At 38.8% G+C, this 16269-nt stretch overlaps 2 protein-coding genes across 5 annotated transcripts; one reads left to right on the top strand and one right to left on the bottom strand.

Annotated features, from left to right (window-relative positions):
- The first annotated feature begins 1319 nt into the window (after window positions 1-1319).
- LOC118412315 (AN1-type zinc finger protein 6-like) lies at window positions 1320-7144 on the top strand. Its single transcript, XM_035815113.1, has 4 exons — window positions 1320-1499; window positions 4694-4852; window positions 5450-5728; window positions 6070-7144. The coding sequence occupies exons 2-4, from the start codon at window positions 4702-4704 to the stop codon at window positions 6216-6218; spliced, it is 579 nt and encodes a 192-aa protein (XP_035671006.1). The 5' UTR covers window positions 1320-1499; window positions 4694-4701; the 3' UTR covers window positions 6219-7144.
- Window positions 7145-9983: 2839 nt separating this feature from the next.
- Window positions 9984-15983, bottom strand: LOC118412311 (ras-related protein Rab-27A-like). 4 transcript variants are annotated; one of them, XM_035815106.1, is made up of 6 exons: window positions 15815-15983; window positions 12707-12789; window positions 12119-12216; window positions 11738-11820; window positions 11212-11439; window positions 9984-10848 (listed from the first exon to the last, which is right to left on the bottom strand). In XM_035815106.1, exons 2-6 carry the CDS (start codon window positions 12768-12770, stop codon window positions 10653-10655), a joined length of 669 nt encoding a protein of 222 aa, XP_035670999.1. In that variant the 5' UTR covers window positions 12771-12789; window positions 15815-15983; the 3' UTR covers window positions 9984-10652. The 4 variants fall into 4 exon arrangements, with proteins under 4 accessions (XP_035670999.1, XP_035671002.1, XP_035671001.1 ...); XM_035815109.1 differs by having other exon boundaries at window positions 15783-15909; XM_035815108.1 differs by lacking the exon at window positions 15815-15983 and adding an exon at window positions 15654-15691.
- Between the last annotated feature and the right edge of the window lie 286 nt (window positions 15984-16269).

The raw sequence follows: 16269 nt of genomic DNA, 5'->3' as shown, positions 1-16269 counted from the left end.
TAATTGAAACGTCAGCGATCCTCTTTTTTTTTTAAACTGTAAAGCTAAGGTGATTCAATAGATCGCTCATTGCATCGTGACAGTTGCTGGACTTCGGACCCCACAAGCGCTATACCGCGTGCTGTAGCACACGTTCATGATGGACTCATTATTATTTTATTTGATTTATATAGGCCCGATCACGTCTCGTCGATCAGTAGATTTGTCACAGCAAACCCATGAAACCTGCAGGCCTTCGACAAGTTGTGAATGTCCTACAAAAGTCAACTGTCTAATGTAAGCCTTGTAACGGACAAGTATGAACTTCAGCTGCCACAGCAAAAATATACAGTATTCGTAACTGCTGTAAAAACACAGGTGCCATGTGAAACTGTGTGAGTCCAGGCCTGGTCTCATTCGTCATCATCATCAGGCAAGGTCAGGCAGTCGTGGATGAGTAATAAAATCGTATGACGGCCAGAGTTGTTACTCCAGGACCCTCCGTCTATAGACCCTCTCTATCACGGGACAAAATTTGCTTCACAGACAAAAAAGTCCGCCCTTTAATAGTAGCAATTTGAACTTCATGGCATGAAATTGATGAAAATGTATTTTGAAAGCTTAAAAGTGACAGATGTTACAACGAAAAGGAAAAACATGGGCTTCCAAACAATGAGTGGGACGGAAAAGAAATTAAGCTGGAGACGGCACTATACTGATGACGACTCACCACTGATCACGACGGATGTGACTGCGACTTTGCGTCTGACATGGCATCGGTTTTCAATGAACTCGTTCTTCGCAGCCATGCGATCAAGGAGGTAAAATGAGCAGCACAGACGATTGACAACCATTTTAAAGAGAATTGGGAAATCAAACTTTTATTTTAGATTTTTCTCCCTCCCTCTCGCGTGATACCGTTATATAACGTTCTTTGATAATATCATCTCTTCACTAGTGTCCCCAAAGTCCATTATTGCGTAATGGTATACCAAATTTAAAGGTTACTGTTCTGGCCTTGGTTCTATTATGGCATTTATACATTGATGAACCAATGGCAAGGACTGGGAGGTGACAAAATTGATATATTCCTAAAGGGGGGATATTTCATGGTAAATGTTCAAAAACAAATAAACAAAACAAACAAAACTGGTTTGTTTGGTCGGAAGGATGAGAAACTATTCAACCCATCCTTGCGAGCAGAATGCACTAAAATAGACATTGTTTCCTATAGCTTTGTTTTAATTGTTTAAGAAAGTTCCGGAATAGGTAAAAACCTTGCAGCTGTTTGGGGCAAATCGCCTCATACTCACGAAACGTCATAGCATGACGTAATACACAGGAATTCCAAGATTAGCCAATCAGCACCCGGGAATTGATCACGTGACTACCCAGAAATAGCTTGTACGTCGGCAGGACTACGTTGCAAAGGAAAGACGGAGGGTTGTTGTTAAATCTTTTCCTACGTTTTCTTCATTTTCTAGCGTATATTGTACCATTCTAAAGGATCCAACCAGAAGGTAAGTCAGTTAATACTACATTGAAGGCGCGAAAGGGGTGTTGTGAAGAGGTAGTTTTGTTTTATAACGTTTTTTAGGGATGTATTTTTTGTTGAATATGTCTAAACACATCCGGATGACCCCCCTCCCTCCCCACAACCTCCAATTTGTAGCTTAGTCATTCTATAATATCGTGAATCATGGTCGTTTTACGCCGGATATACCATCTTCCTGGGATACAGGGCATGCTTTTGGTGTACAAAATGTACCAACGTGAAATCTCACACATTCTGTGGGCAAATTTTGTTGAATTGGAAAAGGGGAAAACAGATTCGAGTTGTTCCGTAGAACGGGGATTGTTAAAATGTAACAAAAATTCCCGAAAAAAAGTCGGATGTTGTTGTTTTTAAAGCAACGACCTTCGCTTGACTCTACCTGAGATCGCTACGATACTTCATTCTTGAGTAACTAACACATTTAAAACATGAGAGGTCCTCTTTTGGGGGAAGATCTGTCTTAATTTCGTGGCTTTTAGTTGGTTGTTACTGTTGGGGCGATTGAAAGGGGTAGACAACACAACAGATGTTTTGTCGTGTCGGGACTTTAAATTTGACCAATTTTAGGACATACTGAAAGTACTGAATGTGATTCATACTCTAACGTCTTAAAATCGATGAAAACGAATAGACAAGTAAAACTCTAGACATGAATTTACGTGAGTGCAGCCTAGTGTACCATGTCCCATTTATTTGTGTTTTTTTAGACCCGGAGGCCAATTTTTGAGGGTATTTTTCGCCATTTGTCAATTAAAACATGTAGATTGAAATATGAAGGACACAAAATCCTAAATGACATATAATGTAATGATATATAGTGTAATATAAAGTATTGTTTATATTGTAAACTATATTATTTTAGCATCAAAGCAAAAGCAGAAGTAGTGGAGTTAGCAGGAAATTGGGAGGGGGGCACAGGTTGTTTTATGTATGACTAATTGTAACGGAAAAGACTTTCTTAAAACATTGGTACCAAAATGTGAGCATTATGGAGTTGATACATATCCTGAATGTTGCACATATGAAGGTGATTGCTTTTTTTTCAAATTAGAAACAAATGAAGTAATGAAGCCATGAACAACACAAAAAATTGATATTTCAAAAGATGAAAGAAAACAGATGAAAGAAAAATTCTAATCTCCATGATTATGGCTTCTAAACCCCAAATAGACTACATGTTGCATGCAGTCATCACATGCATACCATTTGCTAGCTTATGTTAAGTCAGCCTTGTAGAACAAAGAGTAAAATACTTACTGCAAGTGCAAACATTGCGTAACAGTCTACACCATCCACCCACTATGACTGGTTTGACGTACGTTTATGTAGCTATAACTTATATATAACTTAAGACTTTAAAAGGTGTCTTATTTTTAGCATTTTGCATGGATGCTTATGTAAGTAAAGGTCAGCTAACCAGATGGTATACGTTGTTTTCGTACATGTAACCGTCACAATGCAGCTCAGGCACCAGGGCAAGGAAACAATTTTTCAGATTATAAAATCATAATCTATGGTGCACTGGTACACCTGACCTCAAAATTTAGGTACACTGAACACATTTTGGGTGCACATTTCATGACGTAAAATGAAGCACATTGTCAGGCAATGTCAACCTGATTCCAAACCTTACTGCCTGTCTTCAGTGTTTGAATCTGAAATTCTACAGCTAACTTTAATTAAGCAAATAACACAAAGGTTTTAGCTTTCCTTCTGATGATAAATGTCAAAAGTTTGCTGTATGCTTGTGTAGAACAGTATCTTTACATGTACGTAACCCCAATGCTAATTTCTAGGTGCACCCACATTCAAAAATTAGGTGTGCCACCCCAATTTTGGGTGCAAAAAAGTGCATATACATCCACTATTTCGACCCCAAGGATGGTGGTTTGTTTCGGTAAAAATCACAAACAAAAACCATCTTCATGATTTTAAATGGTAAGGTTGTCAGCTGTTGCTACAGCCTTGAATAAGGGCATCTGTGGGTCCATGACTCCATGTTCTGCCCCAGTTGTATGGCCAGTCATGTAGATGAGCTTATTAAAATTCTAGATTGCAGGCTTGCTGGTCCAGATAACTGTCTTGTGTTTCAGACGTGATCCATAATTTATATATCAACATTTCTATCTAGATCAATCAAATTTAGCCATGTGTACTGCAAATCTATGCACATTTGCACCAACTCAATTTCACTGCACAGCGGTTCTCGAGTTTGCTGTTGAAACAATAGTAGGAACACAATTTTATGCAGGTGTTTTGCTTTGATGCAGAGAAATAGCCTTTGACTTAGAAATACCACAAATATTTCAGGATGTACAGCAGGCATTAAAGGACAGTAATTATAACCCCACGACATAGCACAAAACACTTGGGAATTACTATATAGAAAAATGTAGGAATGGGAGAGCATTACCTTAACAGTTGTTACACATAGAGTACTTTATGCCATGGTTCCCACAAACAACATTTTTATTTTTACAGTCTCCAATCTCAGTCGAAAGTATAACATTGTCATTCAATATATGCATTCTATCATAGTATGTTAACATGGGAACATGTTTGAAAGTCAAACATGGAATGGTTACTGGTAGCATGATATTTTGAAAAAAGAAGTGCTAACGATACCAAATCTACATTGTGTAGCTTCACTGTTTCACCCAATTCTTTGTTCTCATAATTCCCCAGCATTGGTATATCTTGCAAGATATCATGAGACTGAGAGCCTGAGGATTGTGAATTTGTGGGTTGTATTATACAACTGATGTAATCTTGAAATGTGTTGGTGTGTGTGTGATGAATGATGAATGTCTCAGTTCATGGGACAAGGACAGTGTTTTAGCATTCTCGTATTATACTATTGAATATTCTTTTCATTGCACAAGTTTGAAGCTTTATTGACTTAAAATTTTCAAGCAGAAAATTGAAAACCCTGGAAATAATGTATTTGTGCAGATAAAATGCATATTGAAATGAAATATTGTTGTCACAGCTGTTCAAGAGATACATGTAGATTTTGTAGTATGAGAGGTTTTAAACACAATTCTATAGGTCACTCATGGAGTGCCAAATATGGGAGAAGACAGTTCTAAATATGGGAGGATACAACCATATATGGTTGCAAACCAAGTGATTGACAGCTCATCCCATATTTCCCTGCAGGTTTGAGAATGGATCAAGCACAGGCCAATCCCACACTTTGTCGGAATGGCTGTGGGTTCTACGGCACATCAGCCAATGACGGCATGTGTTCCAAGTGCTACAAGGACACTCTCAGGAGAAAGCAAAACTCCCCTAACTCTGGAAGGATAAGCCCAGCAGGTAGAAACTTTAGAATTAAGAGTTACATTTACTCACTATTGTAACCTTCAACACAAAGGCCATGTTTGTTGTACTATTTTACTGTTCGTGGTTTTGTTTGAGGTTGAAGAACATATCTCAAGAAGCTATGGGTCGATTGGTATAATATTTCCTGTCAAAGAAATTGTTCTGTTTTGGCTCCCCTACTGACAGACAATGAACAGTATTGCAGCTGATATTGATGTTTTCCCCAGCATTTAGAGTTGCTATGAAATAGAGGAACTGGTAGTTGCCACCATTGTATCTTCTTACCCCATTGTCAAGCAGTTGTCTCATTCTTACTTTACAAGTTGTTCTGGAACTCCCATAGCAAATTGAAGTTGTTCAAGATTGTGCAACAATGATCATGTAATGCATTGTGATTAAATAATAGTTCACAGTTGTTGTAGTAAACCTTCGTGGGAATTTGCAAATGAGGTAGCATTCTCAGCACTTATTGTCCCATTATGTTGGATTCACGAGCATTTTGGTGTTATCAGGCAAATGCCATTAATACTCATTATGTATCCATGTGCCTACAAATTTGCTTTAACATTGTGACTCCCATTGTTCACACAGGCAACAGCAGTAGCACTTCCACCAACACTGTGACCCATGAAGAACCCTCGCCTGTCGGGAGCTGGGACGATGCTGCCGATTCGTCCACGAGTCCACAGGCCGCGGAGGCGCAAGCAGAGGTAGAGGGGGCCGTGGCACCAACAACAACGAACGCGGCCGATAGTACGACCTTACAAGAAGAAGATCAGTCAGACAGGTCACAGAATAGTCCCGATTCACAGAAAGGCAAATCCAAGAAAAATCGCTGTTTCACATGCCGGAAGAAAGTAGGACTTACAGGTAACTATTAGTACCTTATTTTAAGCTGCATTCTGAGGTAAAGTACTCTACAGTATGAAAGTGGATGCACTTACCATACATCCTATAGTAAAGTGCTGCTATTTTATCAATGGGACCAAAAGGGGCACAAAGCAACAGTAGGGAGTTGAAATATTTTATTGTCTCTGTTGTTTCATCTCAAAATCATGCCACACCTTGGCATTGACATGGTGTAATGGTTGGGGTTCTGCCCAGACCCTAAAGGTCCTGTATTCAAATCTAGCTACATGTACTGTTAAGACTGCTATTGAATGTATTTTTTTTTACACCATATCAAGCCAAGTATTCCCAATGTGTTTCAGGTTTTTCGTGTCGCTGTGGTGGTTTATACTGCGGGCTTCACCGGTATTCCGACAAACACGATTGTACGTTTGACTACAAGGCAGCTGGACAAGAGCAGATCCGCAAGAATAACCCGGTCGTTGTCGGAGAGAAGATCCAAAAGCTTTAGGGCGGAATACGCGGGAATTTCGTGGGGACAGTTGTGAATGGAGACTTTGTGTGCACATTCATCAATAATGAGGCCAGCAGTGATGGAATCATTTCTTAAAAAACAGAAAAAAAAACAATGATATCTTGACATAGGCATGTATTACGTATTACCTGACTTCAGCTATTTCTGTCATACCTTAAGCCACAGTGTTCAGCTTACTGTCATGTCTTAGGTTATTTGACATATTATATTCTTTAGTGTAAACGAGCGATTGAATATTAGAAAAAAAGGACTGTAATTGGACATAATAGACACTTCCTAGTTGCATGCAAAAACCTCATATAAAAATGTGCATAAAGGTGAGAATAGTGCAAAAATAACTCCATGTTATAGCAGAAACATTTTGACTGCATTTACCTGGGTTTTAACAAGTGAAATATCTGAAAAAGGGGAGTAATTTGGGGTGGTTTGTATCTACATGTAGCCTTTGCTTCGATTCGTATATCCAGCACTATCGTCCATTAGCTTACGAAAATCCTTGGCTTGAAACAACTTTGCAAATGTATTACCTACACTGTACTTCGCATCCTACTCAATAGGTGTCTCTTCTGCAAGTGAGGTTGATAGTCAATAGCTGTGTGTGACATAACATCCTTGCAGTCTGTATTTATTGATAACACCATCCTCTTCTATATAGTGGATAATTACTGTGTTTGATTTATCATAGTTTATGAGAAAGAGACCTTTATGATTGCTAGCAGCTCTTTGTTCTATTAGATTGAGACCTGTGTATGGATCTCAAGCTATAATTGTATGTGACAATTTTTTTTTCTTCAGTTGAGGGGGGAAGTCAAACAGTAATCTCTCACCACAGGGAGAAACACTGTCAACAGAGGGATTACCCTGTTGTGTTTGTGTTTATTAAAGCATTTCAGTGATACTAACAGAGTGCAGCATATATTTTTGTGTCACTGTATGAAAGATGAATTCACCATGTTGTACTTAAAATGATGCAATGGTTATGGGTAGGATTAAGAAACACCTACATCAGCAACATATAGTGGTGAGAGGCAGAACTCCAGTTAGAAGCTCTGACGAAGGTGTCTGAGAGACATCAAAACGCAAGCAATGTAAGTACCTACTGGTTGTGTAATAAGAATTCTCCTTCATCCCACACTAGTTCTGCAAAGATAGTGAGAGGTAACATGTTGATGCAAATAGAGGGGCAAATTCTTTGTAATGGTGGGTCAGCCATATTTTTATCAGCTGAGAATTCAAACCAAGTACCAACAAGCTATTAAATTATATGTTGTCTTAAGGATAAAAAATAATGAATTTCTTTGAAATCTTCAACCTTGCTTGTGCCAACCAACAGTTGCCAATACAAACTTGATGCAAAAAGCTGCCTCAGTAAGGGCATGGTTACCTTACTTGGGGACCTTTGACAAGAGAGTATGCTAGCTGCAAGAGAGGATGTGATGGACTCTCAAAAGTAAAAGGTAACTGATTGGCCTGGGACAGAGGGATGGACTGTAGCTGGGTCTGAGATAGTATTCTACATCACCCCTTGTATGTTTCTCATTCGTGATGTGTACACATGCATCACACTGAACAAAACTTGATTCACACAGTCTTGTGTAGAATGCATTGGCATTTGCCAGGACAAGTCAACTACTAGAAAATCTTTCCAGAATGAAAACTTCACACAACAATGTCTGTTACACACCTTATCATAAACGATTTTGTAAAGTTCTTTGCCAAATAACTGCAATGGAATTTAAACAAAATAACCCTGGTATAATAAATTTGGTAGGGGCAAGAAAATGGATATAGGCACATGCTCTTCTACATGTATGGAGAAAGTGGGTGAATAACGTGTTTACAAAATTAATACTCAGAACATTCAAATCCTACAGAAAGCATAACGAGTGGGTGATTAAATGCAATATGCTAAATCATCGAATCAGATTTTTTTTTCATTTTCGATGTAAGGTGGAAATGGTTTCGTTCAATCATTCTTTTGACAAATGTGGAATACATGAGATGCAGTTATATTGCACTGATCAACTAGCCACCAATAAGTACTCCTTTTCATAGAGGTGAAAATGGCAGCTTTTTTCAAAAGAACTTGTTTCAATTCATAGTAATTCACCATGACTGACTTAAATCAACAAAACGCTAACACAACCAGTACAAAATATTAAGTACAAAATACAGAAACTGGAAGTTTTGATGCAGTGCCATAGAGAGCAGCCAGGGCCCCAAATTGACCTTGACCTACCCACATGCCAAATATCACTCCATTCAGACATTCTAGAGTTATTGTTGACCACAAATATGCAGAAAAGCAGATGAACAGACACCCCAAATAATACCTCCATTTTTTCATGGCCATAATAAAGCTGAAATAACGCATAAAGGTGATTGTTAAAAATGCAATAATAGAGTTCCATTAAATCCACAATATCCTACAATGTGTTCTTTATTTCTTGGGAAACCAAAAAATGAAAGTTGCTAGCACTACAAAACTGAATAGCACTTGGGTACATTTTCACATAACCTTGACAAACCATGTTTTATCTATTTTGTTACTGGTATACAAAATGTATAACATGACAAAAACATATCTACAGCAGAATTCCTAAACATGAACTAAAATACCTCACATTTGTGCAACCAATAAGCCATAAACTAAATCTTGAAGATAACATCTGTATAAATAGCATTTGCTAATACATGTACTAGGAGTGCATGCACTATCTACCAGAATATTCCATTCTACAGCTAATAGGGGGTGGTATAGTCAGACACTTGACAGCTTTCATAATATACATGTAATTTTTCCTCATTTCATAATTCTTGACACCTTCCTGAATGTCAGTTCTTCCTTATCACCCTGTAAATTCATAAAACCGTCTTTCCTAAAATGCAACCAGCAAATAATCTCCATTGCTATGTTAGAAAGGGAGTCGTGAGAAATGCTCATTGAATTATCTGTACCAATAGATGTTTATCACACTTTACAATTCTATGTCCACCAAGTTGCAAACCTGGTGCCATATTTGAATATTTGACAAGACATCATATAGTTAGTGTCACTCTGAGAATTTGTATATTGGATTTCATCTTACAATATTTCTATAGCCTTGTTCTGAGACTTTCCATTTTTGTTTACAGTGTAACAATTACATGCTGAATACATCTAAGTTACATGTATGAAAGGAAAAAAAAACACTCACTCCAGGTTAAATGTGGCATAGAACAAGAAATATTGGCAAAACACATTTGTTTCTTGTGTATGGTATAGATCTGTCAAACAAAATGTTCTAAGCATCTGAAACAAATGTAATTATTGTATTGTCTGTTACAACTGTTCCCTTCCAACTTTTGGGTGAGACACATTTGTGTCCCAAACAATGTACCCATATTTGGAGTTTGTGATGTAGAGTATGTGCATCAACACATCCCTAACAATGACTGACATTTTATAAAGATGTGGTACGTTGGATGTGAGCTAGTCAACTTCAGCCCGGGGAGTGTCCTGGCTGTTCTTATAAAACATACTCACTCATAACATCTTTTCCAACTAATGGAATGTCCTTACCCTTTTCTTCTAAAAGCCCAACAGCAATCATCTAAAGATGCACTCAATTCCTTGTCACACGGTCTGTTATATTTGTTGATCACCAGAAGTTTGCCAAATTGAAAAATTTGAACATATTTTTCACCTGAAAATCCTTATCACATTGGATGGGAATTAGGGACCTGCAAGTATTGGCTGATACCAAAACAATGTATTGACTATGATGGAGAGAAAACTGGATGTACTACTGCCCAAAATGTAATTTAGAGCTTGTTGATTTTCCTGCTGTGTGACGGGCACTTACAAGGACAGAAGAGACTATCACAAAGGACCTATCGCAACCTTCCTATCATAATTTTGTACGACACCATCCACAACTGTCTCAAGAACACTGTTACAAATATTATCATACAATGAGTGTGACACTGTTCTTTGTGCAAAGGCGGAAGTACTTTAAACATGCAGTGCATCGACTGTGTGCAAAAGTGTGAATATTCTAACACCATAGCATAATGTAGAACAACTATCTCCATCAAGTTTTGAACAAAAGATCTGAACAATTACTATAAGATTTTATTTCTTAGATCTTGCAGTATCATGTTCTCATGATTATAAACCCTTTGGCCATGATATATGTTAATATCATATCAATTACTGTTGTAACCACTGATATCATAAATATTGTTGAAACCACTACTACAGGGCACGAGGAATAAAAACACTTGGACACAGCAACCTGAAGATAATTTTCTTTGGGAGTCCATAGAATCATTTTAAATTTACTTGGAATGCAATTACCATGGATACCCGCTGATACTGATATGTTCTCTCTTCTGGAAGAAAAAAACAACAAAACAAGTGAGGACATTTCAGCAGAAACATTTGGACTCCTCTCCTGCTTCGTCCACCTCCACAGTGGAGCCTTCTAATCTCTTGTGTCCGGTGATGGGCAGGCTTGACTTGTCCACACACTGCTCCATACGCACCATCACCAGGTCTAGCAGGCCCTCCACGGCTTTGGAGATGTTCATGCCTGTGGCCGCACTCGTCTCAAAGTATGGCATTCTGTGGACACAAAAACAAACCATTTTAGATTCAATTTCATTGTGTCATCCCTCCATCTGTCTGTACCATCTATCCATCTATTCATTCAAGAAACAACAGCATTTAAACCTGGACTTTTCACCCTCATACCAGGTATGTACATTTGACGTCCATACAGCATGCAGACTCCAACATTTTGTCATTTCTTCAATACATGAGTATTTTCTAGTTTTTTTTTTACTTTTACAGTTTTGTCCGCTCTTAAGTCTTATAGTCGGTATTTGTGTAGCCACCTAGTGGTAACGTGTGTGCATGTGGTTGAACCCAAAATTTTCTTCACTTTAGGATGCACCAATCCTATTAGGTAGGTCTATTTTTACCTACCCATACTTCTCTGCTACTTCCCGTGCCTTCTCTTCAGATATAACCCTCTGGTCCTCCAGGTCGGCCTTGTTCCCACACAGGACGACGTCAGGATTCTCGCAGTACGCGTGCATCTGCAACTGGCTCATCCAGTTGCGGATGTTCACGAAAGACTGCTCGCTCGTCAGGTCAAACAACAGAAGGAAGCCCATGGCGTCGCGGAAGAATGCCGTCGTCAGGCTGCGGAACCTGAAACCCATGTACAGACAGACTTTATCGTGTTGGCAGAAAACTTTTGTTACCGGGACCTAAAATCAAGTGTCAACAGTTGCAGGTAAAGTTGTGAAAAAATGCTCCAGCAGTGAAGAAAAAATTTGAAGATTACATAATATGCTATTACTAGAATTGTCTCCCAAATAGGAAATGTCATCTTCTTAAAAGTTATCATGTATCCTATTCAACAAATTCAGTCTAAATGAATTTGAATGTATATTTTACAAAAAGATTTCTATAGATTTCCTTGTCGTACACAGACAATCTTAAATACCTCTCTTGACCAGCAGTGTCCCAAAGCTGAAGGTGAACTCGTTGTCCTCTGCCAACATTGTCGGCTCCACTAGGACGGTAAACCTAACAGACACACAACACATGCACCAATGTTAGAAAGCACAGGCTAGGAATAGGAACATCTAAACATTGCTATCGCACCAGCCAACTCCTCCCTTACTCTCATTATCAGGCAGGGTCACATTTGTGGTATAATTTTTTTCCTAGGATTTTTGGAGACTATGATGACAGAAGCAAAAGGATCTACAACAACCTTTTCATCAGAAGATAGAAGTAGAATGTTAGCAGACTAACACTGTTCCAAGTATGCAGTAATTATATACTTGTACATTGATTAAGCAAGATACTGTAATTTACTCACCACTCTCTTTTCCCTGAAGTCGATCCCCACCGTTGTGATGAATTTAGGATTGAAGGTGCCATCTGTGTACTGGTACAGGAAACTGGTCTTACCGACACCTGCACAGAAAGAAGACAGTACACATATTGTTTGTTTGTTTGTTTGTTTCTTTTGGAACAAGAGGAAGCTCAGGTTTAAGTTCCCAATAGCCTGGACACCGTCTTTTTTAGCTTTCAGTGTGACCAGGCCCTAAGGATAAAGTAGGGGTCTAAATTCGAGGCTGCTCACCCTCAAGTCAAGAGGTCTCTTCCATGAAATACATCTGACGGAAAAAAAGCTGTGTATGTAGGGTACCCCTTCAGCTTTAAGAACAACCAGGATTCAGTTTCTTCATCCTCTCTCCTTTGGGCAATCTTTAATTTTTTTTTTAATTGTTAACTCCGCTCTCTCGGTCACTCCCATAGGTTAAAAGAGCAGATGAAAGAGTGTGCACTCAGGGTATAGCCCCCTTGATGCATGTACTACATTTGTACTTACTTTTACAAAAAGCTGTCAATCTCAATCTATATTACAAGAATTTTCTCAGAAACGTGCAAGACCAGTTCTTACCTGAATCTCCTAAGGCTAAGAATTTGATGAGATAGTCATAGTCACTTGATGATTCTGACGCCATAGATACTCCAGAATTCTGTCTGGAAATACAAACAACCAACCATATTGAAACATACATACAAATTATTTTTAAGTCTCTGCCTGATGATATGGTGCACACATATTATAATGTGTAACAATCAAAATTGGGCTTACGAATGATTTTTGCAACACCTTATGCCTTGATTCATCATTTTGGTTTATACATGTAGTAGCTACTTGATGATTGTTTGGAATTACATTGTCCATGGAGCAAAATCACATCTAGAAAAACACAACTAGATGTAGTGAAACATACATTACTCCATGTATATTGCACTTTGTATTTAATAATAGGTATATCATATATTAGCAAATCCACATCATGAAAATTTGCATTAGATATTCATCCTAAGGCCTTCATCCTGGCTGTTACAAACAAACTCTGTATGTCTTGTTTGAAAATTGAGTGTAGCATTTAAATGTTGCAAGCATGTTAAAGGCTGAAAAATATCAAAACACTGTTAAAGACATCTTTGTGATGTGTCAACTCCTGTTGTGGATATTAATACTAGTAGATTAAACCTTTAGAATTATGGGTATTGAAAGAGCAGCTATCATAAAGACAGGTTCGTAAACATTGAACACCTGCTGCTCATTCATACCAGGTGTCAATCTAAGTAACAGTTATATTTCATAACAGTTTGAATCTCCATGTAACCAATCAGAGCAGAATACAATTAACAGTTACATCCGGGGATAAAATTACCTGAACTGATTGTGTTCCCAGAAATAGTTATTTCTGGTTGGCCCATACTCTAATTCAATCATGTACATGATATATTTGTGTCAATGAACCATAAATCAAATTGACATTTACACTTATTTACCTGGAAGTACGTCACATTAATATTTTCCAACCCTACCAAGTAACACTTCTCTTTGCTGCAAATATACCAGGAAGAATTGTTTGAACAAGGGGAGCTTATATTACTTTTTGCTCTATCTCAATAACATGGCTAATATCACAGCACCCAATGTACACCTGCAGTCCTAGTGCATGTCTGGCACCATTTTTCTGTCACTACAGCTACAGCTTTTGCAGTACGGAATGATACTCATTACATTATCTGTAGAATCATAGTTAGCATACTTTGTGAGTAACCCCTTGTGTTGGGAACTAGAGGGTCCAGAGTTCAAATCTCTACCATTGTTGCTACCCGACATGAATGCTTAGTACTACTCATGAATGGGTTGCAGTTCTTTCTAAGGTGTTATTAGGTTTATCCTGTGTTAGAGGAGAGCCACACCTCTAGCATGCTAACCTTCTCCCTGATATGGTAGCTGTTTGGTACTGGTAGTATCTACCTGACTAACTGCATTGGAAGAACAACAAATCCTCAAGGAGAGTTTGGCCACCATAGGGTTTCACTGGAGGGGAAAATGTAACTTATCCTGTAGACTGACCCTCCTATACTCCTAGCCAATTATTCACCCTCGTTTTGCTGAATTCTTCCCTGCATACAGTAATTACCCCATGCAAAGGGCTGGTGGAGGCTAACTGTTCGACACCAAATTTGTATTCAGGCTATGGGGGTAAGAACCTGGGGGAAGGTTGAAAAACCTACATGTACCATGTCTATAATTGAGGCCAGGATGTTCAGAAATTACATCATAGTGGTAGGCCCAAATTGGTTTGATATTATACCCCAGGGTACACGTGACTGGATGAAACCAGCCAGTCCAGTTTTACATACCGTGTCCTTACATACATGATGCCTAGGTACATATCAAGGTGTGATATGCCTTGAGGCGATTAATCAGTTCAATGGAATAAAGCGAACAAATGTATCTATCTTTTCAAACCTCCAGCAGTACCATATTTATAGTACAATGCACTGCTTTCATGGCTAAAATCACAGGGCATTATTTATGCATGGAGCAGCTGTCACAACCTGTCAGATCAGAATATAAAAACAGGCCTTGGTTCCTGGGGTCAATCCTGGGGTCAATCACCTTCAACCACCTGTTGGCTTACCAATGACTTCAGCCTTACATAATCAAATTGATCAAATAAGTCTACTGATTGGTTCACATCATCTGGTTACATGTACAATGTTTTATGATGACACAGTACAATGGATGTCAGATGTCAAAGCCTGAGGGACTCCTGAGGGTCTACATGTACACGGGGTTGACTCAAAGGATTCCCAGTGTGTTACATAATGTCATCAATGTCATCAGATGAACAGTCATCCACAAATAGTACTGAGTTACATAATACTGTATGGTAAAAGTATATGCAGGGATTAGGATTAGGATTAGCAGACTTTGGAAGTCATGTGACATGTGTCAGCCAATGAAATTTGGTGTAAGGCAATTTCTGTGAATCTAATGAATTCTAAGAAGGCAGGATTACAAAGACCTAAAGGGCATTTTCTTCGAAACAAGTTATATCCTCCAATGTTCAACCTCTAAGTTTGCAAAAAAATACATGAACCTAGACGGTTGTCTTACTTTTTAATATTGTTTTAACCTTTTTCCTGTCAATTTCACATATATCATAATTCCGAATTCGTATTGGGCATTAACGTTATCATTGCCCATTATTTTTTATACGTTGTGCAGGAAGATTCTTTACATTATAGACATCTCGTTTCATGCTCTTAAATCCTTCCAAAATGTCCTGTTGGCCGCTGTGCCACCCATACCTAACGTTTGTACCACCCATACCTAACGTTTGACTCCGTGAACTGTGAAGTCATCTGGGCCGGAACGTAAACACAGGTCTTGCACAGACGAAGCTAACGTTAAACCTCCAAGCAGATACTGGGATGGACGATCGCAACGTTTCCTGACTTCCAGGCTTTTCTGACTCTAACTCAACCCAAAGAAAATGTCTTTGATCCCCTACAACCTTACTCACGTTCACTGAGCAGCTGTCAGATCAACCCGGCGTGCAGAAAACGTTCTTCCATCCCAACATCTGCTTGGAGATCAAGCAGTGGGCCCCACCCCTCCCTCGCGCAACAATATTGAACATTTCTGAGCAAACATGGTCACATGATGACGTGTAGAGTTTCTCACCGAGCTGGAGCACGTCACCTCTCGTCCGTGTACAGGACACAACGGCAGAGAACACAACAGGTTGTTGGCACTGATGAAATATTCCGTGTATTTGCCTGATCAACCAGTCTGTCTGGTCCTGACTTCCGGTTTGGTCTCGCACCGCAGTTTTAGGTTATTCTCCAAGCAGAGGTTAGGCTTTGGCTTGTTTTGGACGTTTTCTAGAAGTATGTTTTTCTATTTCGCCGGGCCGACGGACGATATAATAAGGAAATCTGACAGAATAGAAATTCTGATCAAACGCCTGACAACAAAGGCCAAAACAAGCCGAAGTCTATCCTCGGCCTGAGGAATAGTTTAACTAATAATAATTATTGTAATTATGTTATTACACAGTGAGCCAACTACGGTTTGTTTGTTTGTTTGAACCTTTATTTATTCATGAAAGCTCAAATCGGCCTGCAGGCCGCTTTTCA

Source organism: Branchiostoma floridae, chromosome 3, assembly GCF_000003815.2.
Source record: "Branchiostoma floridae strain S238N-H82 chromosome 3, Bfl_VNyyK, whole genome shotgun sequence".
Lineage (NCBI taxonomy): Eukaryota > Metazoa > Chordata > Leptocardii > Amphioxiformes > Branchiostomatidae > Branchiostoma > Branchiostoma floridae.
This window is presented reverse-complemented; position numbering and strand designations above follow the sequence as displayed.